Source organism: Dendropsophus ebraccatus, chromosome 4 (assembly GCF_027789765.1).
Source record: "Dendropsophus ebraccatus isolate aDenEbr1 chromosome 4, aDenEbr1.pat, whole genome shotgun sequence".
Taxonomy (NCBI): domain Eukaryota; kingdom Metazoa; phylum Chordata; class Amphibia; order Anura; family Hylidae; genus Dendropsophus; species Dendropsophus ebraccatus.
The window spans coordinates 149138081-149153811 of NC_091457.1; the positions used below are offsets into that span (position 1 = coordinate 149138081).

The following is a 15731-nucleotide window of genomic DNA, read 5'->3' on the forward strand; positions in this document are numbered from 1 at the left end:
TGATCTCAATAGAACAATGTCTTATGTAAATGACGTCTAATTCTGATTTCTATAGTCTTTTAGTGGTCAATTTCCATCCATTTACAGGAATTTGATCTAGTTTATATTTCCAATACATCTGTACTAGTGTAATTATTTGTACTGCAGTGAGATTAGACTATAATATGATACAAATAGGCCAAGGGCACCCAAACACCATTACTATTTGTTGGACAAACAGCTGGCAACTGTTTCGCCCAGCTCCACGATACACATGCATGCTTGGATTGTCCAAGACTAAATGGGAAAGATTTATCAAACTGGTGTAAATGTAGAATTGCCTTAGTTGCCACTAGCAACCAATCAGATTCCATCTTTAATTTTTCAAAGGACCTGTGATGAATGAAAACTGATTGGTTGCTAGGGGGCAACTAAGACAATTCTATTTTACACTGATTTGATAAATCTCCCCCAATGTGTTTTCATTGATGAGAGGGAAATAAGTCACTGCCAGACTCATTATCATCAGAGAGAACAAAGGATCATACGTTAAGATTCAATATTCCTATTTGTTCTTTCCGCAACATCACGTACTGGTGGAAAGGCAGTAGGCCACCACCATAATTTTTGTGTTCGACCAACATTTCTCAAGTCAAGGCCATGTTCATACACAGTATGAGACCGGCCGTTCCGTGACCTGTAACGGGATTCTAGAGGCTGCAACGGCACGCATATTTTCGTATTAATCACGGTTGTTGCAATCGGCAACAACGGCCATAGTTATACGAGAATATATGTTGTGTGAACATAGTCCCAAAGTGTATGGTGGCCTTTACTATGATGAGTCCTCTATATTCATTAGGTTTCACTGTCTGTGCCTGCCAGTGATTGACAGGTTTCTACCTTTGCATAGTGACAGATAGAAGCCTCTTAATCACTGGCAGGCTGACCAGTACAGCTGTACTGACCGGTACTTTATGAACACTGTGGACTAATGAGTAACTACTATTTTACTCTCTGAGACCACTAGAAACCCCATGTCTGTTACTGTATTATGTTTTCCTCAATAGGATCAGCGTAGTATGGGTAACAAGTTCCTTGTAACAAAAAAAAAATTCTTGAAGATCATAAAATATCATATAAACCTAAAATATAGCGTATCTACAGCTTATTTTGTGATGATGGCGGCATTTATTTTACCATCTGGATCATCTGGTCTTCTTGGCTTTTTCTTTGCAGGAGAACGTTTCCTTGTCCTCTGGTTAGACAGAGACCTGTTATCTTCGCTATTGGCTATAGAATAGAAAAAAAACAAAAAAAAAACAACGAAGTAAATGTCAATTTTTAGGCTAGCCATATTTCTACCACCAAATCTCGGGCCAATACTAAATGGGATAATACAAGCGCCAGTCTTATAGTTCGCAGGCTTATTACAAGGCTCGACTATCATGCAGGGCCCCTTGCTGCCATTATTCATTGCCGGCACATCCGCCGACTAGCAATTAGCTAGACTCGACTCGATTAGCTTGATAACTGGCCGTGTTACACTTGGCAATATAGGCCTGTTTGGCCGATAACTATAAACACTTAATATAGTCACTGAATACATCAAACCACTAGTATACAAAACCCATGTCATAGCTGTAATGATCTAGACCAGTCATGTCAAACTCCGGCCCGCGGGCCAAATCTGGCCCGTAGTGCCATTATTTTTGGCCCGCCAGGCAATTCAGAATTTGAATTACATCTGGCCCTCCATGGCTACTATATAAGAGACTATGGAGGAGAGCTGGCTACTATATGAGACTACTGGGGAGGACTGGCTACTATATAACAGACTATGGGGGAGGGCTGGCTACTATATAAGACTATGGGGGAGGGCTGGCTACTATATAAAAGACTATGGGGGAGGGCTGGCTACTATATGAGACTATTGGGGAGGGCTGGCTGCTATATAAGAGACTATGGGGGAGGGCTGGCTACTATATAAGAGACTATGGGGGAGGGCTGGCTACTATATAAGAGACTATTGGGAGGGCTGGCTACTGTATGAGACTATGGGGAGGGCTGGCTACTATATATGAGACTATGGGGGAGGGCTGGCTACTTTATAAGAGACTATTGGGAGGGCTGGCTACTGTATGAGACTATGGGGGAGGGCTGGCTACTATATGAGACTATTGGGAGGGCTGGCTACTTTATAAGAGACTATTGGGAGGGCTGGCTACTGTATGAGACTATGGGGGAGGGCTATCTACTATATGAGACTATTGGGGAGGGCTGGCTACTATATAAGAGACTATGGGGGAGGGCTGGCTACTATATGAGACTATTGGGAGGGCTGGCTACTTTATAAGAGACTATTGGGAGGGCTGGCTGCTATATAAGACTATGGGGGAGGGCTGGTTACTATATAAGAGACTGAGGGAGGGCTGGCTACTATATAAGAGACTATGGGGGAAGGCTGGCTACTATATAAGAGACTATTGGGAGGGCTGGCTACTGTATGAGACTATGGGGGAGGGCTGGCTACTATATATGAGACTATGGGGGAGGGCTGGCTACTTTATAGGAGACTATTGGGAGGGCTGGCTACTGTATGAGACTATGGGGGAGGGCTGGCTACTATATGAGACTATTGGGAGGGCTGGCTACTTTATAAGAGACTATTGGGAGGGCTGGCTACTGTATGAGACTATGGGGGAGGGCTGGCTACTATATGAGACTATTGGGGAGGGCTGGCTACTATATAAGAGACTATGGGGGAGGGCTGGCTACTATATGAGACTATTGGGAGGGCTGGCTACTTTATAAGAGACTATTGGGAGGGCTGGCTGCTATATGAGACTATGGGGGAGGGCTGGTTACTATATAGGAGACTATGAGGGAGGGCTGGCTACTATATGAGACTATTGTGGAGGGCTGGCTACTATATGTTTTGGTTGGGTTGGCAACTACATGGGGTAGTATTGGCGGGGTTGGCTATTACATGGGTTGGGGTTTAATCATGGCATAGCAATATATCATGTCATTTATCATAGTGCACAGCGATGGGAGATGCACACCACTGACAGTGCCAGGACCGCCGCATACTTCTCTGACAGTGCCGGCCTCAATAATTACGATGGTTGGCCCGCGACTTTGTCCAATATTTTAATTTTGGCCCACTGTGTATTTAAGTTTGACAGCCCTGGTCTAGACACAGTAAAATCATTAGATCACATTTGCTTTCCTACCATTGTTGACGTCTGAGTGCTCTTCTGTATTTTCTTCAACTTCAAGAGAACTTGTGTCTTTAGGTTTCTTGGGTTTGTCTTTGGGTTTAGGTCCTGTTGAAGAAAACATTAATTTAAACTAGTCAGTATAAATTCAGTATTTCGATACATAGTAGCTAACATTTAGTGAACTTAAAGGGGAACTATCAGCAGGTTAGAGGAATCTAACCTGCTGATAGCCCCTTATAGACCCCGGGACGCTGAGGAGGAAGGTATGTGTCTTACCTTCCTCCTCGGCTCGGGTCCCGCATTGTTTCTCGGAGTAATCTTTTCTTAAGTGCATGGTTAGAAGCACTACCACGTCATCCGACACACCATTGATTATCATTAGAAGGAGCAGGCCAGTGCTCCTAATGGTGCTCCAGACCGAAGATTACTTAGACTAACAGCGCAGACCAGTGTTGAGGAAGAAGGTAAGGCCCATACCTTCCTCCTCAGCGTCCTGGGCACTATAAGGGGTTAGAGTTGTCTAAACTGCTGATAGTTCCCCTTTAATACAATGTACAGATCCAGCATAGCTTATCTGGTCCATGTTATATTCATTGTTCCAGATGTTATCGTCGTGCCCATTTCCATATGCTACTTCTAGACCTGTGAGTCTTCCTATATCAGTGAAACGGCTTGAAAAGTTGAATATCGGATATTACTATATAAAACGTGAGGTTTTCAACAAATCCATTTTTCGTAGGATGATTGACGTGCAGCACCGACATGTAAGTCTGCAGTATGTCAGCTGATGTTACTCATTTGCAGATTTGTTGGAGAGGTCAAAATCTGCCATGACGTCCACAGATTAAATTTGTTTTTTGTAGAAAATCCCACCAATATTTTCTATGGAGGATTTTCCTGCGGATTTGTTGTGAAAACTTTTCACAGCAAATTCACTACAGGTGAACTTACTCTGAGGAGGCTTTCCTGTATCCTCAGGATCATCCCCTTCCTTATCTTTGGGGCGTTTGGGTTTTTGTGGATCATCATCATCATCATCAGGATTTCTTTGATTTGGTGCTGAAAACACATTTAAATTCATGTACCCAGAATAGATATAGGTGTCTATTTGCAATGCAGAATGGCCTATCACCTTATAACTGTACAACAATCATCTGCTAGGGGAGTACAGTAGTAGAAAGTAGTCTAGTATTAAGTAAACATTTGTAAGCTTTTGGCAGTGTTTAATGCCCATATCTTGTTTTACTCATCTTTTTTTTTATGGATGTTTTGAATAGGTCATCTCAACAAGCTATGCATAGATTAATATTGCAAGTAAAAATAAGAGACTTTGTAATATATCTTATCAGATAAAATGTTTCCTTCTCCTGTTATCAAGCATTTTCCCTCCCCCTAGCTCTTGCACTTGGAAAAATAAGCTTAGCAATGACCACTGTTTACTGGTTACGATTTAAGGATCCTATCACAAGCAATACAAGGAGATGAAGGGGGAGGGGAGGGGGGAAGATGCCTGGGAAAATACACTAAAGACAGAGAGAGAAAGAGAGAGACAGCTAAAAGACAGTAAGGGTACTATTATAGAGCGCGTGGCACCGGCATGCAGCATGGATAGGTAATGTAAAGAGTTTGGAAATCGTCAGCTGCCGGCCACGCACCGCTATTACACATAGCGATGCGTGGTGCAGGATCTCCTCTACTCTGTGTGTGCAGATATTATACCAGTTCAGGGTAAACTGAAGATTACAGATTTAGCTTGCAGTACAAAAATGTACTGAAATTGAAATTTTATGTCTCAAAATGTGTGTGAGCATAGCTGAAGTGTAAAAACATTAAAGAAGAAGTCTGGCGATTTTTAAAAAATTTTCATCCGGCAGGGAAAACATAAACTATCTGAAATAACCTCTTCCTGTGTGTTGCAGAACTGGATTGCAGCCCTGGAACCCCTCTGGGCTCCGGGGTTGCCTGCACAGCTGACATCACAACCCAGTTGATAGACTCCCCTCTCAGCCAATTCTCCTTTTAATTACCTTTAGGATCTACATCAGGGTCATCTCCGGTTCCTTTAGGCTTTTTGGGGTTTTTATCTTTGTCATCTGGAGTTGTTTCTGTTAAAAGAAAAAATGATAACATGAGAAGATGAATATTGTTTCTGTTTGAGGTTTGTTTCCACGCTCCGTGTATGACGAGTTTGGCGGAGCTTGTAGACACTGGAAATTTTATATAATTATAAAAAAAAAGCCTGATTTAGTGAAGATGGAAAATACAGACAGTGGTAAAAGGAGCAACAAGAAAACAGGCAATGTGGTAATATATGCATATTAGGGCTGGGTTCACACTACGTATATTTCAGTCAGTATTGTGGTCCTCAAATTGCAACCAAAACCAGGAGTGGATTGAATACACAGAAAGGCTCTGTTCACACAATGTTGAGATTGAGTGGATGGCCGCCATTTAATGGCAAATATTTGCTGTTATTTTAAAACAACGGCCGTTGTATTGAAATAATGGCAGTTATTTACCGTTATATGGCGGCCATCCACTCAATTTCACCATTGTGTGAACAGAGCCTTTCAGTGTTTTTAATCCACTCCTGGTTTTGGTTGCAATATGAGGACCATAATACTGACTGAAATATACGTAGTGTGAACCCAGCCTAGATGTGGTTGTCAGAACAACCTTTTCACTTCCCTAGTCCACCAAGGAAATTACCCTTTTCACTAGCTTAGATCACCTGGGATATTATTCTATTCATTACACTAGACCACCATGACGGTTGTATAGATGCCACATGGCTACATTTAATTGTGGCACAGAGAGACCAAGGAGTGGTAGTGGTATGATGTAATTTATTATGTTGTTAGGTCCATGTAATCCAAAGGTTTTTTTTTTGTTTTTTTTTTCATTTCTTTGTTTTTGTTTTCAGTAGACAAACACCACTTTCAATGAAGTATACAGACAACCAGGATTATTACAGCTTCATACACCATGACCCGCCAAAAATGATAAAGGGTTATTCTCTTTGATGATATATCGCTTGGATATGCCATCTCTGAAGAAGGTACTGCACCTTTTGGAGGTACCCCTCGGCCTGTAGGGTCATCTCCAGTTCCTTTACCCCTTTTGGGGTTCCTATCTCTGTCATCAGGAGTTGGCTCTGGTGATAGGAAAGCAGTGACATGTTACATTATTATTGGTTTTTCCTTTTTTTTATGACACAGAGAAAAACTACTTGCTTTGATGCTTGTATGTTGATAGGTTGTTTGTGTGATTATGTTAGATAACTTTATGTAGGTACTTAAAGAGAACCAATCATGGCCGAAATTTTAAATGGTTTTTTTTGCTAATTAGCTGTAAATTAATATTTTATTAATATTTGTAATTGGAATTATGTACTTTTATGCCCGTGATTTTACAATATACACATTCTCTTTTCCTGTCTCGCGCCGGCTCTTTTCAAAAGAGGCGGCGCGAGACAGGAAGCTCCCGGCATGCCGAGCGGCGGGAAGGGCTCCCATGAGCCTTTGCCGGCGCTCTGTAAATACACAGTGATCCCGCGCTATACAGCGCGAGATCACTGTGTATGTCTATTCTAACTGGGCCTATTAGTATGTCCCTGAAGATACAGACTGCCTGTGCAGTCTGCATCTTATGCGTTTACCTAATCCTGTATAGCGGAGCAGTAAGGGCGGCGGCGGCCATCTTGATGACGTCACTGGTGCGTTCCAGCGCTGGAACGCAAGGGACGTAATCAAGATGGCGTCCGGCTTAGCTGCACCGCTACAGAGGACTGGGTAAAGTATAAGATACAGACTGCACAGGCAGTCTGTATCTTCAGAAATAAACTTCATGAAGATACAGACTGCCTTTGCAGTCTGTATCTTATACTTTACCCAGTCCTCTGTAGCGGTGCAGTAAAGCCGGGCGCCATCTTGATTACGTCCCTTGCGTTCCAGCGCTGGAACGCACCACTGTGACGTCATCAAGATGGCCGCCCCCGTCCTTACTGCTCCGCTTTACAGGATTAGGTAAAAGCATAAGATACAGACTGCACAGGCAGTCTGTATCTTCAGGAATAGATTTAGGGAAAGATAATCTTTTATTATAGGGACAGTTAATTTTAGGTGATTGGTTCTCTTTAAAGCTATACCAAAAGCCAACCAGTAGCCCTATGGCAGAGCACCCAGGGCTTAGACAATAATCCCAAACCCTATATACACACTGCCCTGATCTCTAAGATCAGTACAAAGCAAGAAGATTAAAGGAGAAGTCCAGCGAAAATTTTTATTAAAGTATTGTATTGCCCCCCAAAAGTTAAACAAATCACCAATATACACTTATTATGGGAAATGCTTATAAAGTGCTTTTTTCCCTGCACTTACTACTGCATCAAGGCTTCCCTTCCTGGATAACATGGTGATATCACATCCTGGATAACATGAGGATGTCACTTCCTGGATAACATGGGGTTGTCATGACCCGACTCCCAGAGCTGTCTGGGCTGTGGCTGCTGGAGAGGATGATGGCAGGGTGACACTGAGGGACACAGGGCACTGGAGGGACACTGAACATCCCCCTACCATCACCCTCTCCAGCAGCCACAGCCCGCACAGCTCTGGGAGTGACACCACCATGTTATCCAGGAAGTAACATCACCATGTTATCCACAAAGTGACATCACCATGTTATCCAAGTGAAGCCTTAATGCAGTAGTAAGTGCAGGGAAAAAAAGCACTTTATAAGTATTTCCTGTAATAAGTGTATATTGGTGATTTGTATAACTTTTGTGGGGCAATACAATACTTTAATAAAAAATTTTGCTGGACTTCTCCTTTAAATGATCGGGATGAGCTTCCTGTACCCAAAACAGGCTGATCAGTGCAGGATCCTAGATAGATTGGGTATCACTGTCCTAATCAGCAGGGTCACTAACCTCTTCATTACTATAGATTACTGGAGAAATGAATCCCTTCCACATCCGAGAATACATAGGAAAAATAAACCCCAGGTCATGAGGTATTATGATAACCATTGACTACACCAAAGACAAAATAACATCCCTTCACACCTGCAGACCACCATGGGCATTAACCTATAATATTCATAGTTAGGACTTGCAAAGCTCACTGTAATATCACATGATCATATATGCTTTTCATGACGTCTTACTATGATGGGTATATTCACATGGCCCTCTGAAACCTGCTAAACCACTAAACATTTACTGCTAGACCACCAGGATCATTATTACTTCCTACACCGTGACCCACCAGAAACATTAAAGGGTTTTTCTCTCTTATAAAGTGAAGATATATCGGTGGGATATGCCATCGCTTTATGATTGATGAGAGTGTCGCACCTTTATCAGGTACACCTCGGCCTGTAGGGTCATCTCCAGTTCCTCTCCCCCTTTTGGGGTTCCTATCTCTGTCATCAGGCGATGGCTCTGGTGATAGGAAAGCAGCGACATATTACATTATTATTGGTTTCTAATTTTATTGCAAAGAGAAAAACAACTAAATGTGTATGCGACTACTTAGGATGATTTGGATGAGGCAGTGCCAACAATTATTGAACTCATAGGGCTTGGGCCCTGATTCCAAGCTAAGGGTATGTGCACACTACTGAAAAGTGACGGAAACTCCGTCGCGTAATCCATCGCTCGCGCGTCTCCGCCCGTGTCATAGACTCCATTCTATGCACGGGCGGATTCCTTCCTCTGAACAAAGACTGAACTTGATCATTCTTTGGTCGGAAAAAGGAGTCCGCATGTGCATAGAATTGTATCTATGAGTTTCCGTCAGTTTTCAGTAGTGTGCACATACCCTTAGAGCTCAAAATTAGACCAACACAGACATCTATGTAGCATTGACTCATCTCAGAGCAGGAAGAGGAAGTGGTCAGGATCCGTGATCCCTGTGCTGAACACCGCAGGAGCCTGGACAGAATAGTTATACGCTGTCATCCTAAAACAACAGGGATAGCAACCCTCTTCACTATCATAGATCTTTAGGGATATTAACTCCTTCCTTACATCCATATCCTAAACGACGGAAAAAAAAAGATCCCCTAAGCCAATAGGTATAGCGAATCAGGTATGAGCAAATGTCGAGCATGTTTGGGTCTGTCCAAACCCGAGAATGCAGCATTTGATTACCAGTGGCTGAAGAGGTTGGATGCAGGCCTAACGGTCCTATAACATGGAGCGATTTTTAATGATTAACGACTAACGATAAACGATCACAAACGAGATTTTTTATCGTTTACCTAAAATCGAGATTGCACCATATTACACAGAACAATGGTTGTTAGTTACGATCGTTATTGCGATCGTTACTATGATCGTTTTTTCCAGTGAACGATTAACGATAGTTTTAGGTTCAGATCTAAATCAACGATCAATGACATACGAGCGATTTTCCAATCTTTGCCTGCAATTACAGAGAACGATTATTGTTTAAATTCGAACAATATAACGATTTTTCGCACGATAATTGTCCCGTGTAATAGGGCCCTAAGGCTGCCTGGAAAACATGGATACAGATCGTCGCTACACAAATCTGCGGTTAGATCGCCCATGATCCTAAACTTTTGGAAATGGCATAAGTTTAAGTAAGAATATTCCTTTAACATATTTAATAATAATATTGTTTATCTCTAATTCTCTAGCACGGTGTCTGTTCAGTTTTTGGAGGATTTATAACCTGCTAGCTCTGTAAAATAACATAATAAAGCCTACTCAACCTTGCCCATACCCCCTCCCCGCTGTTTACCACCTTTAGTCACAAAGGATTCCTTTGTGTTTAGAACTAGAGATGATCGAGCGGCAGAAAATATTAGGTTCTATAGAACTCGAACCTTCTGCATTTGATTCCCGATGCCTTTCCGGTCCATGGGGAAGGAGGAGACAGCCCGGGTACCGCCTGGAATTGTGGGATACAGCCTATTACCTAGGCTGAATCCCGGGTACCACCTGGAATTCTGCGATACAGCCTATTACCTAGGCTGAATCTCGGAATTCCAGGACTCGGACTGTCTCCTTCTTTCCCACGGACAGGGAAGGCATCAGGAATCAAATGCGGAAGGTTCGACAAGGTTTGGGTTCTATAGAAGCTAAGATTTTCATCTCTATTCAGAACGTCAGGGCTGGGACAGCTCAACATAAATGTAGGCAAACAAAGGCACCAGGGTAGACCACAGCATGGGTGCTGCTCTGTGAGAGGTGAGTATGCTTTATTATGTTGTTTTACATCCCTAGCAGTCTTTCACTTTTTTTTTTTTACTAAATTGCAATAATTCTTTAATGCACCACACCAAGATGTTAAAGGGTTATTCCTATTCATAAAGCGATGATATATTGGTGGGATATTCCATCTCTTTATGACTGATGAAGGTACTGCACCTTTAGGAGGTACACCTCGGCCTGTAGGGTCATCTCCAGTTCCTCTACCCTGTTTTGGGTTTCGATCTCTGTCATCAGGAGTTGGTTCTAGTGATAGGAAAGCAGCAACATATTAAATCACTAACCTAGACAAATAATCCCTTCAGACCACCAGGGACTTTAATCCTTAAAGTTAATAGCTGTGACTTCCTACGTACATTTTTATATCACATGATCACAGTAGCTGCTTATTGTAATTTCCTACATCATGACCCACCAGAAACACTAAAGGGTTAATTCTCCTTTATAAAGAGATGATATATCAGTGGGATATGCCATCACTGATGAGAGTACTGCACCTTTTGGAGGTACCCCTCGGCCTGTAGGGTCATCTCCAGTTCCTCTCCCCCTTTTGGGGTTCCTGTCTCTGTCATCAGGAGTTGGCACTGGTGATAGGAAAGCAATCACATTATTAAATACTATTATATTAGTTCTTGTGGTCACAGAGCAAAACAACTAAACATACAAGATGCTTGTATGCTGGTAGGTTGTACGCCCCATAGATTTTGTATGATCTCTTGAAAATTCAGGTTAAGCAGTGCCATCGATGGCCGATCACCCGCGGTATGGATCCTGATCCCGAGCTAAGAGACAAAATTTTTTGCCAAATAGACTTCTATACAGGGTGGTCCAAAAGTAGGTGGACAGTATGTGTAATAGGGTTATTAAGAGGGAGATTTATTAAACATGGTGTAAAGTGAAACTGGCTCAGTTGCCCCTAGCAACCAATCAGATTCGACTTTTCATTCCTCACAGACTCTTTGGAAAATGAAAGGTGGAATCTGATTGGTTGCTAGGGGCAACTGAGCCAGTGTCACTTTACACCATGTTTGATAAATCTCCCCGTTTCATAACCCTATTACATATACTGTCCACATACGTTTGGACCACCCTGTATATATTTCCCTTTACTACTCTTTAAGATCAGTGGGGACCAGGAAAAGGATGTGAATCAGGATCAGCTTCCTGTATCCAGAGTTTGGGCAGATTAGTTAGGCTAGGTTCACACTGCGTTTTCAGCATCCGTTTAACGGATCCGTTTTTTTTTTGGCGGACCAAAACGGACCAAAAAACGTTGCTGACCCTATTTTTCTGGACGTTAAAAAAAACGGATCCGTTAAACGGATGCTGAAAACGCAGTGTGAACCTAGCCTTACCCTTCCTCATTCTAAAGCAACAGAGATCCTTTAACTACAACAGATTAATAGGGAAATTAACCCCTTTAGTAACCCCATGCAAGAAAAATAAACCTCTAAGTCATGATATATGATATTACCCCTTGACAACACAACGCCACCGGGGAAAGAAAACTTTCCACTCCCCTGGACTACCAGGGACTATCCCAGATTACGGGTTATTAATCCAATCATTACACCAGACAACCAGAAAAATAACCCTTTTCACTAACCTAGACCACCAGGGCCAAATTATTTGTTCATACAATGATGCCCATTTTTAAAGTGATGATATATCAGTGGGATATGCCATCTCTTTATGACTGATAAAGGTACTGCACCTTTAGGAGGTACCCCTCGGCCTGTAGGGTCATCTCCAGTTCCTCTCCCCCTTTTGGGGTTCCTGTCTCTGTCATCAGGAGTTGGTTCTGGTGATAGGAAAGCAGCGACATATTACATTATTATTGTTTTCTATTTACTTTTATAGCAAAGAGGAAAACTACTAAACATCCAAGGTGTTTATATGTTATTTCTACGCTGCGCAAGTGACAACTTTGGATAATTATTTGTGAAGACGACCAGGGAAATTACCCTTTCTTTACCCTAGATCACAAAAGACAATCACTTTACCACTCCGGACCACCAGGAAAAATAAACCATTATTCTAAACTGTAATGGTTTTTCTCCCCCATGGATTTATTCACTTATTGGTTTCATCTCTGAACTGTGACCCTGCTGTTCAGTGTTGTAGACACTTTCCCACAATCCCCCTTGCTTGCAGGCTAAGGGTGGTATTACACGGGCCGATGGGGGCCGATAATACCTCTAAACGAGCGCCGATTTGCTAGATCGGCGCTCGTTTACTGGGCCTATTACACAGGCCGATAATCGTTTAACAAGGGCTGCAGGGACATTGTTACCGATGCCCTTGCAGCCTTTATTTAAACTGTATACATACCTATTCAGGTTGCATGGCTCCTCTTCCTCTGTGATTCTCCCCGGGTCCCGCGCACTCCAGCTTTACAGCGGCTTGTCTCAGCTGACAGGCCACTCAGCCAATCAATGGCCCCGGTGGTCCCGGCCGGAACGATAATCGGACAGATAGGGCCGATTCGGCCGATTATTGTTCCATGTAATAGTACCCTAAATGGAGACCACCTGCCAGAACTTCCTGGAGATTGCAGTTGAATTGAACATACCGGACCCATTTTAGTGGGTCGTAACCAAGGGTAATAAGTTATCGAAACAATGCAGGCACATGGGGGATTAGTATATCTTTCAGACAGGACCTGATCAGAAATACTTGTACATTTCATATATGTTTAATTTCACATAATGCATCAGATTAGACCCAGTTTTCCTAATGAGACAATACTTTAATACATCATAGTCCATCAAAAGGATTAAAGTGTACCTGTCGGTATAAAAAACATTTGACATGTCACAGAGACATGTCAAAAGTTTTGATCGGTCTGGGTCTGAGTGTTCACACCCATACCGATTGGGGGATAGAGCCGTGAGAGGACCGCAGAGTTTAAAAAATAGTCGGGCTCCATAGGAGCCCATTATAAGTCTGACTCTTTTTTGTTTCAGAGCAGAGAGTGGATGCACTGGTACTATTGGTACAGATCTAAGCACTCAGACCCGGACCAATCAAAACTTTTGACATGTCTAGAACATGTCAAAAGTTTTTTATAATGACAGGTACACTTTAATGCTAAAGTACCTTTAGGTGGTGAATCTGGGTCATCAGGGTCATCTCCAGTCCCTTTGGGCTTTTTAGGGTTTCTATCTTTGTCATCAGGAGTTGGTTCTGGTGACAGATAAATATGAGAATATTATTACTGATCTTCTTTCCATTTCTAGAAAACAACTGCATGAACAGGTCGATAGGTTATACGCTGAATGTACGTCTTAAAGGACAACTCTAATTTTAAAAAAATGGCACTGCTAAAAAAAAAATTAACTGAAGCTCCAGTTGGTGTCTTCATTTTTTCTTCACTTCCTGATTTGGGCTTTCCCATGATGCACTTTGTCTCCTGTGATGTCTAACTGACTCTGTAGAACTGTTAGATGGCTTACAGCTTGTTCAGCCAATCAGAGCTAAGCAACCCGAGACATCTGACAAAGGGAGGCTGGCCTAACAGGGCTTAGACCAGCCTCCCTCTTGATGATGTCATTGTAACAAAATGGCTGCCACAGAAAAGCCTGGGGTCAACTGTCATTGGGTAAGAATGAGTTTACTTCACTTCCTGGTGGGGGGGCTTGAAGTGGGAAAAGATAGGGAAGAGGGGCAGATAGGTGATGGAAGCATATTACAAAGTTATATAACTTTGTAATGTGGTTCAATTACTGTGAAAATTTTTTTTTTTACCGGAGTTGTCCTTTAAGGCCCCCATACACCTTCAATAACTGACGACCAAACAGTCGTGTAGCTGTCAGTTATCTTTCCCGTCCACTGCGGCCACAATGCTCTTGCTGTGGCTTATCTATCTCTGAACAAAGGGTTCAGCCATGATTTTTCCATAACATTTGGCCTATAGGGCGAAATGGCCCTATAAACTTAGATTAACGTCCTAATTCACCACCAATGTCGGGCACAACTGTCTAATGTCTAAGGTGTATGGGGACCTTAATTCAGATGATGATGTTCGTAGTACTGAAAATTTTATTTCAGGTGGGGGGAATGTCAACTATACAGATGGTAACCAGGAACACCGGAATGTGGCAAGAGAAGAAGAATCTGTCCATACATCATGTACAGTATGTTCTAAATGCTTTTATGTTCACTTATTTTTTTTAAAGTGATGATATATCGGTGGGATATGCCATCTCTTTATGACTGATGAGAGTACTGCACCTTTATCAGGTACACCTCGGCCTGTAGGGTCATCTCCAGTTCCTCTCCCCCTTTTGGGGTTCCTATCTCTGTCATCAGGAGTTGGTGCTGGTGATAGGAAAGCAGCGTCATGTTACATTATTATTGGTTTCTAATTATTGGAAAGAGCAAAACAACTAAACATACTAGGTTGTTTGCATGCTGTATGTAAGTACCAACATTTTTTTCATTTAAGGTGAAACCAATTTATATAAGGAGCCCGACTAAGAGAAAATTAAATATATAGCTGGTAGCAAACAATACCCTAAAGAGCAACACAAAAATCAAGCAGTCCATTGCAAATAGACATGGGGTGAACATGAACTAAGCTTCTACTTGCGGGCCATATAGGAGCTGTATATATATATATATATATATATATATATATATATATATATATATATATATATATATATATATGTATTTGTTCCAATGATACCTTCTCTAGTTCTTGGTTCATTGGGATTTCCATCCTTTCCATCATTAGGTGAAGGAGGCTTTTTTCTTGAGTCTATAAAGATAATATTTTTGGTGACTTTTTGTTGTATTTTGTTGTATTGTGGGCTAGTTTAAAATCTAAATGTACAAATGTTTGGGGGGGGGGGGGGTCAAGAGGAAGGGGAGAGGTCACCAGAGAAGGATAAATTAATATTCTGTAGACTGGCTGTAGACTGTGCTAAAAAAAATCACTTTTAATGTCTCAGTCACTCAAAGCTGAACATTATTTCAAAGTGGATGTGGTCACTATAGAGTAGGTGAAATCTTAATGTTTAAAGCTAGCCATACACATATCATAGCAATAGCTTTATTTCCCAATCTCTCCATCCACATGAACTGTCATGGGTTCATGTGTTTGGTAGAGGGGGATGGAGCAGGATGCAGTCAGACAGTTTTGGCAGCAACTTATCTCCCTGAAGAAAAGAAGTTGAGATTCAAAATTTGAGAATTTCATTTTTTTTTTTTTTTTAAATTTAATTTCTAAAACCTGACAGATAAAATGTTTATTAAATGTGATTCTTAAAGGTTTCCATTATGGG

General features: G+C 41.9%; 1 protein-coding gene across 1 annotated transcript in view; it reads right to left on the reverse strand.

Annotated features, from left to right (window-relative positions):
• The window catches only part of PRG4 (proteoglycan 4), a 98112-nt gene that overhangs the window by 22352 nt on the left and 60029 nt on the right, over positions 1-15731 (reverse strand). The window contains 12 exon segments of the mRNA XM_069967959.1: positions 1180-1272; positions 3216-3308; positions 4155-4262; positions 5231-5308; positions 6271-6357; positions 8560-8646; positions 10603-10689; positions 10941-11027; positions 12158-12244; positions 13543-13629; positions 14677-14763; positions 15134-15205. Of these exon segments, the coding sequence (XP_069824060.1) occupies positions 1180-1272; positions 3216-3308; positions 4155-4262; positions 5231-5308; positions 6271-6357; positions 8560-8646; positions 10603-10689; positions 10941-11027; positions 12158-12244; positions 13543-13629; positions 14677-14763; positions 15134-15205 (1053 nt within the window).